General features: G+C 38.7%; 1 protein-coding gene across 6 annotated transcripts in view; it reads left to right on the top strand.

The window, feature by feature from the left end:
* Positions 1-15,511, top strand: part of SLC25A25 (solute carrier family 25 member 25) — a 30,227-nt gene extending 14,716 nt beyond the window's left edge. For 2 of the 6 annotated variants that reach the window (XM_074211060.1, XM_074211061.1), the window contains exons 2-11: positions 7,322-7,448; positions 7,598-7,685; positions 9,052-9,087; positions 9,513-9,624; positions 10,534-10,692; positions 11,775-11,927; positions 12,213-12,320; positions 12,442-12,609; positions 12,868-13,018; positions 13,130-15,511. In XM_074211060.1, the coding sequence (XP_074067161.1) occupies positions 7,322-7,448; positions 7,598-7,685; positions 9,052-9,087; positions 9,513-9,624; positions 10,534-10,692; positions 11,775-11,927; positions 12,213-12,320; positions 12,442-12,609; positions 12,868-13,018; positions 13,130-13,314 (1,287 nt within the window). In that variant the 3' untranslated portion in view covers positions 13,315-15,511. Of the gene's footprint in view, positions 1-3,355; positions 4,297-7,321; positions 7,449-7,597; positions 7,686-9,051; positions 9,088-9,512; positions 9,625-10,533; positions 10,693-11,774; positions 11,928-12,212; positions 12,321-12,441; positions 12,610-12,867; positions 13,019-13,129 lie in introns of those variants that run through there. The other 4 variants (XM_074211057.1, XM_074211058.1, XM_074211062.1 and 1 more) reach the window with 3 other exon arrangements.
* Positions 15,512-15,727: the final 216 nt, after the last annotated feature.

Raw genomic sequence — 15,727 nt, 5'->3', positions numbered from 1 at the left:
GCATCTTTTACTTAAAATTTTCCCTTGCTACCTATTTATATTCTGATAGAATCTGGAAGTAATTTAAGGTTGAACTGTATTTATGTTGCTCTGCTTTCTGAGTTCAATCAGCTAACCTGAATATTCCCTGAGTCCCCATACTTAGGAGAAGTATGTGCTGGATAGGATACATGTAAAGTGAACATGTAAAAAAAAAAACCCTTCATCTCCAGGCTTCAGTTACTTCATCTGTTTGTTAAGGGTAGAAAAATACAATATGATTTCTAAGATGGCTTCTAGTTCTATATCCCATAATTCTTATTTTGATTGACAAATTATATTTCAACAAAGTCAACACAAACCAAATAAATATACTCCTAGGAACTAATTAAAAAAAACTGCACAGAGTTTGCAGTGGATAGTTTATACCACATATAGCTTTGTAATTTATCTTTTCCTTAAAGAAAAAGAAAGCTCTTTAATTTTAAGGAGCTAGTATCAGCATCATTGATTGCTAAATCCCATGATTCTGTGAACACAGATTCTGTTTTACCTATGAACAGAAAAACTGGTTACATGAGATTTTCTTTTTTATTTTTCCTATGAAAAGAAGTCTCTAGAATGCTGAATAAACTTGTATAGAAAAGTTCACATTAGTTCTTAGGGACTAAAAACTTTCAGAGACATTACCATGTTTTACTTCTTTTGCATTCCCCAGCCACACCACCCCACCCAGCCCCGCAAAAAAAAGGCATTTAAATATATTTTGTATTGAATCTCATCTTTGAAAGCATTTGCCTGAGGAACTGTTCCAAGTTTTCTCTTTCTTTTTGTTTTACAGTTAATCCTGGGGGGGGGGGCCAGTTTTTCTGGAATCAGAGATGTTCTTTGTAGCATTGGAGTGTTTTAATCCTGAGGGGCTGGTTCTCTTCTTAGAAGCTTGAAAGAGTTCACTCCTTGTGTGTCTTAATTGCTAAGGGTAGGCTGGTGTCACTGGAAACACGGCACTATGCAGTCATGGTAACTCAGTCCTCAAATGATACAGCAGCTCTGGCAGCAAATGATGGGGCTTAGCCCTAAGGGTAGGTGGAGCTTGAACCGAGCAGTTAGTATAGCTCCTTAAACTAATTAGTATTTCCGGAATTGAACTGAGTCATTGCAAATGGGGGAAGAGGAGGGTGATATTTGACCTTAACCCCATACTCCCGAAAGCTACCTGTACCTGCCCTTCTTACATGTGATACTCTGTCACGTGTGTCACTGGTATGTGAAAAAGCAGTGTAGCAAGTAGAACTCAATAGTGATGTTAATCGGGCTAGGGGTGAGGAGATACCTGTGGGATAAATTACTGGTTTATAGGCCAAAGGAAATACACAGCTGAACTCCAAGAATATCTAGAGTTAGTGTCATTGTTGAGGAGCCTATTTTTTGATGGAATAAGCATCAGAGGAGACTAGGCTAAGTTTATTTCAGCGTAGTAAATTAAAGTAGAATGTGGGAAGATAGAGAAGAATCAGAGATAAAGATAATTGGGGAGGGGTTATGGTTAGCTGGAATCTTGACAAGATTTAATCTGGGTATGAATTGTCAGTAATGGAATATAAATTCTATTTTTTTTTTGTCCTTTTTTTTTGTCCCTATTGGCTATAGTTAGAGAAACTGCTGCTCACTTTTGAATCTTAATTTAAGTAAATTTGATACTTCACCAAAACCTTTGTAACCATACAACTAAAATGACCTCTTACAAAATAGCATTTTTTAAAAGGGTGTGTTTAGAAAGCTGGAATATGCTTTGTTGCTAAGGTTTCTGTAACTGTCTTGCCAGGCAGTTGACCAGTGAGGGTCCCATTCTTTTCTGAATTCTACAAACCCTTGTTGGCAGTGCCTGGTCCTTGGCACTGTGACATGGTTGGTGTAATAGAAAGAATACTGGACTGTATTATAGCCCTGAATTTGGTGCTAACTGGACCAATGGCCTTAGGTAAGTCATTCCTCCTCTCTGGATTTCATTTTTCATCTATAAAAATAAAGGAGTTAATCTCAATGGATTTCTAAAACACTTTACACTTCTAAAATTCTGTAGGGTTTTTTCTTTGGGGCATATCATTTGTTTCTATGAAAATTCCTTTCCAAAGTTTATGAAAATGGAGTTCAAAATTAGCTGTGAAACTCAGTGACATTAGTTAAGAAAAGAAGCATGATGGTTTGTTCAAAGAATACTATGGCATTCAAACTGAGCATTTAAATTATTGTATAGTGGAACCCTTCTATAAAATAGATCTTTATAGGAAACTAAGACTTAAAGCTAGAAAGAACCTTAAGGGCCATCTAGACAATTCTTTTTTGAAACAAAAGAGACCAGATAAATGCCACCTAGATTCCATTTTACCATATGATTTTTAAATTTTTATTATATGGTAATTCAAAAGATTTTAAGTTCTTTTTTAGAAGTGAATTCTTATTTGGTATGAGTTGAGTATGTAATTTTCATATGCAGAGGTATAGATTTTATTTCCAGAAAGGTACAAATTTGGTATTCCAAAACATAGGTTTGTCTTGATATTTTTTCAGGTGAATTTTGCAATTGTCTCACAAAAGAGTTGACTTTTATTTACCCAAGTTACTTGAAGGAAAAATTTCACTGGGAGATAATACAAACATCTTTACATATATGTTTAAAATACTGTTTATTTTAGCAAACTAAAAGAATTCATTTGAAATTTTTACTCTTTAAAATCATAATTACTGACTTCAAACCTTGACATTATAAGAATTAGATTATATTAGAAAGTGTGAACAGCTTCTCATTGATCTTTCCAATATGTTTAACTCAATGGGATGAAGAGTACACATCTGGCTAAAGGAGTGGCAGCATTTCCAGTTGATGACATCATCTCCAATTCATCCTGGGCCTTTCCTTTCATTCAGATCTGCAATCTTCACCCAAAAAAGGATGAACTTTATAAATAACTTTCCCATATACTGAATTATTTTTAAAATGTGTTAATAATACAAGCTAGGAACCTGGAACCCTGTGTCTTATATTTTTAGACCACAACTGGCTTAGATGATTCTGGGGAGACTGCAAACTGGCACCCCCACATATCTCAACATCACAAAAGCCACTTGAATGTTTAAAGTGCTTGGGATCCCTCGGTAATTTCTTAAGGGTCGAGTTGTTTGTGATCTCACATTGGGGAGTTTTTCTGAGTGGGTTTTTCCAGGGGAACTCCTGGAAGAAATTTGAAATTATATAGGGACTAAAACTTAGTCCTTTGCAGGGTTCCTATGGACCAGGAGCCAACCTGAATTCTCCAGGAGTGAATGCTTAGGGTGACTGGGGCACAGGGTAAGTCTCTAGCAATGGTAGTGTTTAAGCATGAGATATTCTACCAAGAGACTGAAATATGTAATAATTTAATTTTTCTAGGATGAGTTCAGATTTTTCCTTAAACTCTGCTGTTATGCAGTGAATTAAATTCATTCAATTAATGTCACCCAGTCTTGTTCATTAACTATATTGGGAATTGCCAGAAGGAAAAGATCCACTGGCCTTTGAAGTATAACATGATGGTGGTTTTTTGGTAAGGACAATGTGTTTCAAATGAAGCAGGACCTAAGCCAGTTTGATTTTTTTTTTTTCATTTTGGGGCCTGGGACTCACAGTAAAAAAAGTTTTTCTTAAATAGAAAAGATTATGTCATTGTTTTGGATGAGAAAGAGTTAATGCTAGGGAAGTAGTTAAGGAGTAAGTGACTGAGGCTGTTCATTTTGAGAACTGGGACCCAGGGCAAAAAAAGGTTTTTCTTAAATAGAATAGATTTATGTTGGTGCTTTGGATGAGAAAGAGTTAATGCTGGGGAAGTAGGTGACGCAAAACTTATCCTGAATAAATCTGGATATTGAGCAATCTTTTGCAAGGGTGCTTTTGTCAGCGGGTGAGCTTTCATTGGCTGCTTGGAAAAGATTTACCGTGGACGTTATCAATTAAGTAAAAGGGCAGGGTTTGAACAGCCAATGATAGCTGAGCAGAGATAGCTCATGTGTGAGTGTCATCAGACCGGCACCGGCATTTCCATTCTTCTGCTGAAACTTCTCTCTGAAGATTGTTAAGCTATTTGTTCCTCCAGTGGCTGAGCACTTAGGCTCATTATCAGAATGCTCTGCCTGTGCCTCTATGTGCCACTGATTGGAGAGGCCCAAACAGAGTTCCAGTACTTTGAATCCAAGGGGCTTCCAGCAGAACTGAAATCCATCTTCAAACTTAGTGTCTTTATCCCTTCTCAGGAATTTTCCACCTATCGACAATGGAAGCAGGTCTGTATGTATCTTCATTTTTGTAAGTGAAAGAAGGAAATAGTGTTGGGAAAGGGGAATAACTCTTAAGTGAGAAGGAAAAAATAGATATAATAAGATTGTAAGGGATACAATAAAATACAAGATTTTTTTTTTCATTTGGGTTGGGCCAGCAGCCAGTTTCTGTTCTTTGTCATCAGAGTGACTCACTTCCATGTGACTTAACTAGGTAGGCAGGAATTTTGGGGAAACTAACTTTTCCTGTAAATTAATCCTATAAAGTAAATTATTGTGCTCCTAGTAATTGTCTTTGAATTGAAAAAAATAGGAAGAGGTCTGGAAATAGAACAATTGCAAAAACAATCTTGATCCTTTTATAATTATTTACAGAAACCAAACATCTGAAAAGGTTGGTTTGAGGCTTTTTGTAAAATAGTAATTTTTCTTTTGTATAAAAATTAATTTATCTTTTTTAGCATTTTTTTCTTTAACTTTTCAGTTCCAAATTCTCCCCTTCCCTCTCACAAGAAGGCAAGCAATAGGATATCATTATGTTTATAGATTATTAATGGTTTATGTGATCCTGCTCATGGTTGATTTGACTTTTTGTTGATTCTTATGTCAAGAATATTTTTCCTTACTTATCATATATAGGCTTTCTTTCACCTCTAATTCATTATCTAGCCAGGGCAACTGATATGCATGGTAGTTGGTTAAATGAATTGCTAGTATCTTTGAGAACTGTATCCTGAAGCAAAGGCATGTAGAAGAAACAAATATTTGTTTATTGAGTGAATGAATGAGAATAAATATTTGCTTGTTATTCATCCATCTAGGTAAAGCTCATTATGATAGATATAGATAAACTAGATCCAGCTGTAATCATTTAGTGCAGCTAGAATAGGAGAGATCTGGGATTATTCTTTCTCTAAAGTTAAAGAAATCAAGCCACTCTCCAAAAAAAAAGTAAGTAGTGAAGCTTGTAGGAAGAGCACCTCGAATAATTCCCTTTAAACCAAACAACTGCCCCCTGGATTTACTACCACATTTTCATGCTGAGATCCACACAGGAAATGCTTTTTACTCTGATAGAGGTGATAACAGAGAATAACCATTACCAAAGTGTGTTTTATGGCTCTCAGCAAAGTTAGGTTGGGTTTTTATCACTGTGTTACAATTGAGGACATTGAGGCTAGAAAAGTAAAATGACTTGTCTAAGAGTCTTATAGCTAAGAAATAGCAGTCTGGACTCAAAAGACTCAAATCTGTAGATTCTACACTTTAGGAAACTTGAAGTGGGCAGTTATTGTTCCTAATGGTTTCAGGGGAGAAGCAGACTTGTTTGGGAATATTTTGAAATGAGTAGTGAGAGGTGTCCTGAATCACAGTTGTCAGCTTAAGGAAATACCCAAAATTATGTGGATAAGATTTGCCTTTACCTATGTTGGAATCTAAATTCCCTCTAGTCTCTGTTATAAATCTAGTGCAGTAATCCTAGATGCATTGCATCATTCTTGGCTGAGAGAGTGCCTATTTCTGGATTCATTATATAGACCCAGATAACAGCTGAAGTATATATAAAGGCACTCTAGGTCAACTGCATTTATTCATTTAGAAGAGTTTCTAGAAAGGAGGTATCTTCTTCACCATAATATCTGTGCAGTCTTGTTGAGTGATAGATTGACTGCCAAGGGGAAATGAAGAATTGACTATTCTAGGAGAATAAGCCTGCTAATAAGCTGACTAGCTTCAAATCTCAACTTTAAAAATCTTGGTCCTGGTCTGAATTTTCACTTAGTGTTTGAGTTTAACTCTTAGAAAGGGAACCACCATTATGTACATGTGTATGTAGATAAGTGTATGTGTGCATGTATGTAAGTGATGCTTGACCCCAGGAGACATGTCTCAGGGCCAGAGCAGTTCAAAAGGTGCCACCAAATCCTTTGTGATCACTTTTCTACATGGCACTGGAACCCTTGTGAAATGCTCTCCCTCCCATTACTGACTATCTAAAAATGAAAGCAACTGCTGAGTGCACATAACTTAGCTTCAGAAAAAGTTACAAGCATTTGAAACCCATGGTTAGTGAAAGGCTCTCTGTAAAGCAATATGAGGTACTAGTGTTTCTAACTTTGTCATAGGCATCAGTTGGATATTGCTAAGTACAGTTCCCATGGAACCAGTTGAGAGACCTAATATTATGCACATCATTCTTGTCTGAGATTAGGTACTGGCAGTACCATTAGTTAACACATGTACAGAAACACTCCCCTTGGCCTTCTAAGATTGGACAGTATCTCTGCCCAGCAGAAACTGCTTATGTCCAGCAGAATTTTTTATTCCTTGGTGTTGGGGGGAGACAAAAGAAAAGCAGGAATGGGGCAGACTAGACTGTTTTTGGGCTAATTTTACTTCTCTAAAGCTGGGTTAAAGTGAGAAACAGATTTTCTTTCCCTTGAGATATTTAAGTTTGCTTAACTGTATAATTTTAAGGTCTAAGTCTAAACCATGGCTCTGTGGACTTGTCTCTACTATGAGGGTCAATATAAAAGTACATAGCTGCCAGATAGGTAACTGGCTAATACTGGTTTGTCCCTTCAGGTCACTTCAAAGAACACTGTACTTTAGACAGTGGATTTGGGAGAGGTTGATCTGAACTTGGTGGTTTGTCTTTTTTCATTTTAAGCTTTGAGAAACAAAGAATTCCATAGACTAAATGAAGCAGTGACTTGAAAAAGGAATAAGTAGAATTTTCTGTGATGTCAGGGTAGCCCGAGTATGCCACTTGGCGCACCATTTCACAGTAATGGATCTTGCATGTAAGGGGTGTAGGGATGAGGGGAATCAAGGTATAGTCTAACTTAAGGCTGTTCAAAATGTGGCCCACCTGTGGGCTTACTCAATGCTTTAGGAAGCTGAGCTACCACAGAACTGTCTAAAATGACAAATCAAAATATATTGCCTGTTATTTCAATAAAAACTTTTGAAAGTAAGGTTGGACAACCCTGGCTAACTAAGGAACAAAACCATTCTTTTTCCCTTCCAGAAAATTGTAAAAGCTGGAGATAAGGACTTGGATGGGCAGCTGGACTTTGAGGAATTTGTTCATTATCTTCAAGATCATGAAAAGAAACTGAGACTTGTCTTTAAGAGCTTAGACAAAAAGAATGATGGTAAGGCTTGGGTTCATTATATCGACCTATTTAATAAACACCATTAATGACCATCTGTTGGCACATTTTCTGTCTGGTATACCTCTCTGCCCACCCCTTTTGATTTCCCTTTTGATCTGTGCTTTGCTCACTAACTTTTGATATTACAGGGCGCATTGATGCTCAGGAGATCATGCAGTCCCTGCGGGATCTGGGGGTCAAGATCTCTGAGCAGCAGGCTGAAAAAATCCTTAAGAGGTAAGTAGTTAACCAGTCTCTGCATTCAGCTCAACACATGTGTAATAAAAATAACAAAAGACTTGTTCTGTGATTACCCCCTACCTATAGTTGTCTTCACGTGTTCTGACTGTAGTGCCTTTTCCTGCTACCACTCAGTCTCTGTTCATCTATACTTTGACTTTTCATGATTGAAAAGAATGATTAAATAAGTATGTCTTAGAAGGAATCTGCTCTTTTAGGCAAGGGTTACTGTTTGTATTGTTTGTAGGATCATAAGAATTAGAGCTGGAATGGACCTTCTAGGAAACCTAAGCCAATCTTCTAATTTTACATAAAAGATAAATGGACCCAGAGAAGTTAGGTGACTTGCCTCATGGTCACATAGGTAATAAATAGAGTATGTCTTTTGACTCTAAAGCCTGTACTCTTTTCACAATACCACACTGTTGGGAAAAATCCTCAATAACTTAAAGTGATTCTACCCATTACTAGTAAATTGTTTGACCTGAACACAAAGAAAAGACTAGTTGTGAAAGGGGATTGATTGGTCACCTGAGTGGTTATTATAAATGGAATTAGTAGTGTTTTGATATTATAGAAGAGAAGGGTTTTAAATCACAGCAGAAGAGATTTAAGTTAAGTTTCTTCCCAAAGAATTGAAATGATAACTTGAATCATGGCTCAAATTGTGATTGGTTTTCTTTTAGGAATAGTTGAAATTGGTGCAGTGAATAGAGCCCTGGCTCTGGAATCAGGAGGACCTGAGTTCATACACTTAATAATTACCTAGCAGTGTGACCTTGGGCAAGTCACTTAACCTCATTGCCTAGCAGAAAAAAGCCAAAAAGAAGGAATAGTTGGAATTTCCTGAAGATAAATTATTAGGATAAGCTTTGATTTTTCTGTTGTGGATTAGATACTGTCTTTTTTTTCCCCTACTTTAATATGTTGTCTTATGTAGAAACAATTGGAACTAATCTTAGTCAGGCCTACAATTTAATAGTTCTTTTGTTGATAACCTCCCTGCTGAATCTGGGGCCTATGACAATTTTGTGAATCTTTATGGAGGCTTTTCCAAAAGTCTCCATGGAATTTTAAATGTTAATAACTACTAGCTATTAATATTAAGCTTTTAATAACTATTAGTGCCTAAAACTTCATGAAGACTTTGGGACAACTTTTATTAATTGCTGATGAGCCAGAATCTAATGCCAAGTTATGATTCCTGAGGTTGCTGCTTTGGAGGGGAGGTTATCAAGTTGTCCACATTTTCTGCATTGTTTATCTATTACTGTGTGCTTGCTTCACTAACATCAGCTAATGGGCATTTATTTGTATTGTTTTTTCCTCTCTCCTTTGCATCCTACCTTTGTCTGTCTGTCAGAATACGAACGGGCCATTTCTGGGGCCCTGTCACCTAGTAAGTATTTGTGTCACCTTGGTGGCTGCCTTTCCCTACCTGTTCTGTACAAATTTTTTTTTATTTACACTAAGTAAATTACAGTAAGATTTGGGGTATGGGGCAGCTAGGTGACACAGTGGATAAAGCACCTGCCCTGGAGTCAGGAGTACCTGGGTTCAAATCCAGTCTCAAACACTTAATAATTACCTAGCCATGTGGCCTTGGGCAAGCCACTTAACCCCATTTGCCTTGCAAAAACCTAAAGAATGAAACAAAACAACAACAAAAAAAGATTTGGGGTATAGAGCTGCTGGACTTTTCAAGACCTTCCTTTATGGTAGCTTCTGTCAATATTTGGGTTTGCTGGGGGTGATAGTGATAACTAATGGATGCAGCTCATTGACAGAAAGAAATATTTCATATTTACTTTTTTTGTCCTACAGCATGGATAAAAATGGAACTATGACAATCGACTGGAATGAATGGAGAGATTATCATCTTTTACATCCAGTAGAAAATGTTCCTGAGATCATTCTATACTGGAAACATTCCACGGTATAGTCTATAACTCTCCTGAGTCTTCATCTCTTTTTTTTTTCCAGTTTAGTCTTAATATTCCTCAATTTACATAGTCACCTCAATAAGTGCTTGCTATTCCCAGGGTGCCTTCTGCTTGCTCTAGTGTGACTTTTTAAAAAGTTGCAGGTTGAACTCTCCAGTGAGAAGAGGGTAAAAGAGCAGATGGACTAGTTTGCAGGGATTACAGCTCTAGAAGTCAGCTCAGAACTGGCTTTGCCTGGTTCTTTCTGTACCTTGCCAAGTCTAGAAAATAATCCGTACACATTAGAGCTTCAGTGATATTTATTTAGGGGTTACATAATGTTCTGTTCTGCCAGTGTGATCTGGTTACATGTCAAGTTTCTGAAATTTTCCTCCCCACTGCACTGTGACCTGGACCTTTTGAACATTTTATCTGAGTTATGGGAATGTCAGGTAATGCATCTAGGAGTCTTAGACTGAAACAGTTTGATATGTTTATAATTGTTCTTAGCCCTTGGTTTTGCTTTTTTTTTTTTCTAAAATGAATTTTTAGTTCTAAAATTCTGTGGTTTTCTAGGACTATTTAGAGTGTATCTCCAAAAAGTTTAAGCACTTAAGAGATCCATTCATTCATGCTTTTTACATCTGAGCAGGATGAAAGGATATAAGTTTAGAGAGAAGACAAAAGGTGTTTTCCAATTTTACAAATCAAGTAACAAGAATAATAGATCGATCTGCTGAGTGACTAAGCTAGCTTCATGTCCTCCTAAATACCAGGAAAAGATGCTTTGAGCCTATTGATAATACATGATTTGTCTCTGTTAGAGGACTAGAACAAGAGAGTTTGGTAGTGAGATCCTTGAAAGAGTTCTCAGGCCCCTTGTGAATGATCATTGTTTTGTCTTTTGTTGACTGTCCTTAAAGATCTTTGATGTGGGAGAGAACCTTACTGTCCCTGATGAATTCACAGTAGAAGAGAGGCAGACTGGGATGTGGTGGAGACATCTGGTAGCTGGAGGAGGAGCAGGGGCTGTATCCAGGACCTGCACAGCTCCCCTGGACCGGCTGAAGGTGCTCATGCAGGTATGGAAAGAAAAACCACCCTAGAAATCTCTGCACTTACATCTATGATTAGCTTGCTGCTTTGATCCCATTGGTTTTGGTGTTTTTTTTTTGTTTGTTTGTTTTTTGCCTGGTGAAACAGATAGGAAGAGAACTCTTGCCTTAGAAAAACTCAACATTCCACCTGGGTCTGAGGAAGAGTTGGCTCATAGCTGATTTAATTTTTTTTTTTTTTTTTTGCAAGGCAGTGGGTTTAAGTGGCTTGCCCAGGGCCACACAGCTAGGTAATTATTAAGTGTCTGAGGCCAGATTTGAACTCAGGTACTCCTGACTCCAGGGCCGGTGCTCTATCCACTGTGCCACCTAGCTGCCCCCGAGTTAATTTTATCTGAGTCATTTAAGAGTACTTTGAGCTGTAGTATGATGATCAGATGGGTGTATCAGGAGTCTCTTTCCTTCAGCACATCTTGTACAGGGCAGTGGGAAAGGAGTAGATCCTCATCTGACCCAGATGCCACTTGGAAATAGATCATTAGTTTTGGCAGAGCCCCTAAGTCCACGTTGACAGGTCCATAGAGAGATAGATCATCTAAATTGATGTCAAAGGCAGAATTGCAAAATTGGGTTGCGAGAGGACAGTATGTTGGACTTTGCTTAGTGTCTGTATTAACAGTGACCTGTTGTTCTCTTCCCCTCCATCTCCCCACCCTCTTACTTACTTCCTATTTGTTTTCTAGCACCTTGTATGTTAGAGTCCACTGTGGGCACAAGAAAGTCGTCATTTTCTCTGTTGTTTTTCCCCTTGCCCTCTGTTCCTCTTCTTTGAAAGTCTGTTAATGAATAAAAATTAACTTGCTCTCTGTCATTTTGGGGAAAAAAAGCTTGTTGGATCTTTAGAATATTAAAGTGGGGGAAAGTTCATTGAACAGCAACAGACATTTAAGATCTGTGTCCAAAGCACTGAGTAAAATGCAGTTGAATAAGACCGAAGTGAGGAAGCACAGAGAGTTGTTGCCTTCCTTGATCTTTTGTTGAACAAAAATGTCATCCAATGGATGATGAAGATCTGTCCCTTTAGACCTGACCAATTTTTCTTTCCTCAGGTCCATGCTTCCCGTAGCAACAACATGTGCATTGTTGGAGGGTTCACACAGATGATCCGAGAAGGAGGGGCCAAATCTCTCTGGCGTGGCAATGGCATTAATGTCATAAAAATTGCTCCAGAATCAGCTATCAAATTTATGGCCTATGAGCAGGTAAGCATTACTTTGTTTCAAGGGCCCATCAGATGACAAAAGTGTCTTGAGTACCTAACAACCTGAGAACTTCTTCTACTTTATACCCACCTACTTAGAACCTGGAGTTAGAACCTTGTACATCCTTACTTCCTCATCTACAAAATGGAAGTTACTTACATTGGAGCAAATAGAACTTGGCTGTTTAATCCAAACTGGTCATGAAGCATCTTTAGGATGAGGACTGAAGCTGGGAGCAGACCTTAATCCCTCAATTCATTCTTCACCCCACTTCCTTTTTTTCAGATCAAACGTATTGTTGGTAGTGACCAAGAAACTCTGAGGATTCACGAAAGGCTGGTAGCAGGCTCTCTGGCAGGAGCTATTGCCCAAAGTAGCATTTATCCTATGGAGGTAAGGAATATTAAAAGGTTACATTTATGGAGATGGGGACAATGATGTTTGTCTCTGGAATAGTGGGGTGACATTTAAGGAGCGAGCTCTCTCAATAACAGTGCCTTTTTGCTCTATTTAGGTCCTAAAGACAAGAATGGCACTGAGGAAAACCGGTCAGTATTCTGGCATGTTGGATTGTGCCAAGAAAATCCTGTCCAAGGAGGGAATGACAGCTTTCTACAAAGGCTATATACCCAACATGCTTGGGATCATTCCTTATGCTGGAATAGACCTGGCTGTCTATGAGGTAACTAACTGACTGCACAACTGTGGCAAGGAATAGCTAATTTTTTGCCCTGACCTTTCTTCAGCCGACTGAGGCAAGTTTAATTGCCTATATCTCTGGGGAGGGAAGAGTAAAAGGGACTAAAATCTGTTTCCCTCTGAAGTAATCCAGAAGAGAATCTGCAACTCCTAATGTCTCATCTGTAGTTTTGTCTTTATCCCCCTCCCCATTACTCTCTTACCTAGCTTTTAGACTCATTCACTATTCTTTTTCTTCTAGACACTAAAAAATACTTGGTTACAACGTTATGCGGTCAACAGTGCAGACCCTGGTGTGTTTGTCCTCTTAGCTTGTGGCACAATATCCAGTACTTGTGGACAGCTGGCCAGTTACCCTCTGGCTCTTGTGAGGACACGGATGCAAGCCCAGGGTAAGAATATTTCTAGGCCAAACCCAAAAGAAATTCTCTTGGGGGCTCAGAGGGCTTTGGGAGGTGCCCATGAAAGGTTTCTGACGTGTCAATAACTTCTTCTCATTCAAGCTTCAATTGAGGGAGCCCCAGAAGTGACCATGAGCAGTCTCTTCAAACACATCCTTCGCACAGAAGGAGCATTTGGTCTATATAGAGGCTTGGCCCCCAACTTCATGAAGGTGATCCCAGCTGTGAGCATCAGTTATGTGGTATATGAGAACCTGAAGATCACTTTAGGTGTGCAGTCTCGGTGACGGGAAGGTTGACTCCAGACTGTTGGACTCAAGGATCTTGGGCTGAAGTCCCAGGATGTATAGCCATCTCATTCTGTGAATGTGTCAACACTAAGCTGACTTAAGCCAAGCTGTGAAAACCCCAGAATGTATATGAGAGCTAGATGAGGCAAGAAGAAAGACAGGTCTGAGCCTTTAGTTGCCTTGTCAGTCTTGATTTCCCAGATCTCATTGAGAAAATTCATTTGTTCCCTACAAAGCATCCCTCAGGGGTCTAGGGATGGGAACAGGATCTGGGATTTTCAAGTAAGGAGAGAATTGTTCCCTGCCTTGTCTGCTGAAAAATAGAAGCTTGGAAACTGCTTACTTCCACTATCTTGTGCTAAGCAACCAAGCTCTTTGTTATGGGAGCTCTTAACCCTCCGATTTGCTAAGGGTTTTCCTCTTTCAGTCTTTGCTCACTTCCCATTTGCTGTGTTAATTCTTAAAACACACTGTGGTGAGATAGTCAGTGTTCCCAGGTCACACCTGTTTATCATGTATGCTCCCATGGTGAGAAAAGATTTAACCTTGAACTTCACAAATAGCATTTACCAATGTAGAGAGTAAAAACTGCCCTAGTTCCTGCAGGAGGAAGAATGACCAACTTGTGTATTTGCTATAAGCAGAACACCTCTCTCATCCAAGAGACAGTGCAGTTAAATGAACAGTGAACTGGTGCCCTGCATGTTTTTTATGCATGGCAAGGATGGCTAAGGCTAATACCTTATCTATCTTAACAGCTTCACATCATAATGCATGACTTTATGAGTAATATTGTTCAGCCCTTGGAACTGATGGGCTTCTCCTCCCTACTCAGCACCCCAAGGAGCCCTGAGATGGCTCCCAGGCAGGGGTCCCTGCATTGGAGTTGGTTTGAGATCAGGATTGGGAAGGAGAGAGATTCTTGGCTTAAATTTTCTTCCCTGAGGAGAATTTAAGGCCTTAAATTTCTAGTGGAATTGGATGGAGTAAGGGGTTTTGTTTTAGTTTATCAGAAAGAGAAATAGATGTGCAAATTCTTCCTTTGCTTCTGTTACAGTGTGGGAAGAGGAAATGATTGGGGGCATTAGTTCTCTAACTACATTAAAGTTTGTTTTGGGTCAGGTTTCTAATCTAAGGGATTCTTATCCCAACTCCTAATTGGGGCAGAAAGGGATCAGCCTCACATTCCACTGAAGCAATGTAATATACTGCTTAAAGCATATTTATTTTGTATTTATTTGAACAGAGTTATGTCCTAACTATTTTTATAGATTTGTTTAATTATTAGCCTATCCTGTTTAGTTTTTTTATCCTTATTTATGTTCATAGTTGATCGCACCTTCTTAGCACTGTGCAGCAGCAAGAAAGCTATGGGGAGGACCATAGGCATGTGAAGGGCCCCATAATTACATGTAGCTTGTGCTGCCTGCCTTAGGTCTACAAGATCAATCAGGAGAAATTTCCTTCGAGGCTGGAGCCTGAGGTCTGTGGATGAGAGAAATAGGATCATGGTAGGGGAGAGACTTTTCCTTTGGTGGACAGTCTAGACATGCTCTCCTAGAGCAGTGCATGTGATTCAAGAAGGGATGAGACTGAGTGAATGATAGACAATTGGGGTTAATGGGCACAAAAATTTATTTGAAGAGAGAAACAGAGGGGAGAGAAATCTCAGGGATTTCCAAGATGAAAATCCAAATAATTTCCCAGAATCAGGAAGAATTTTTTCAAAAATATTATTTCTGTTTGAATCAAGTGGCTATATAATGACCTGATTCTCCTGGTGTATATGGAGGAGGGGGGAGCCTTCTAGTAAAGGAAGGCTTGGTTGACTGGATGGATAAGTGGTAATGGTTTTGCAGCTTGTCTGGTCCATTAGTAAAATGAGCCTGCCCTTTTCCATTTAGACTAACATACCCCAATTCCTGTAGCCAGGAGACCAGCTGCTTTTTGGAGCCTTGGGTCTTGCTGCTTCCTTCCTCCCCCTTCTTGAAATAGTGTTTGCAAATCATATGACTAGACAGTTGCACTTTCATTCCACCAGTATGGCCTAATGGGAAAACACAGGATGCAAAGATCAATGCAAAATTACTGTCTTTTTCATTATAACTGGAATTTATCCAAAAGCAAAATTAAGCAACACAACATGGAAGTTTTCACTTAGAACAGCCTTCTAATAAAGTTATTTCAATGCTGATCATACTGTGGTGATTTTGATTTGTGACTTGGGGAATTAGAAGGAATTTGTATATTCAGCAAATTAGTATCTTGGATTCTCTCCTCATTTGGGCATTTTTAGGACCCACTGGAAATTTACTTTGATATCACAATGATTTTTGTACACACAACTTCACCTGGCCAGTTCAGACCTGGAAGGATGGGACTGGGAATCAGGAAACCCCACCTTATTCAA

Source organism: Macrotis lagotis, chromosome 1 (assembly GCF_037893015.1).
Source record: "Macrotis lagotis isolate mMagLag1 chromosome 1, bilby.v1.9.chrom.fasta, whole genome shotgun sequence".
Lineage (NCBI taxonomy): Eukaryota > Metazoa > Chordata > Mammalia > Peramelemorphia > Peramelidae > Macrotis > Macrotis lagotis.
This window is presented reverse-complemented; position numbering and strand designations above follow the sequence as displayed.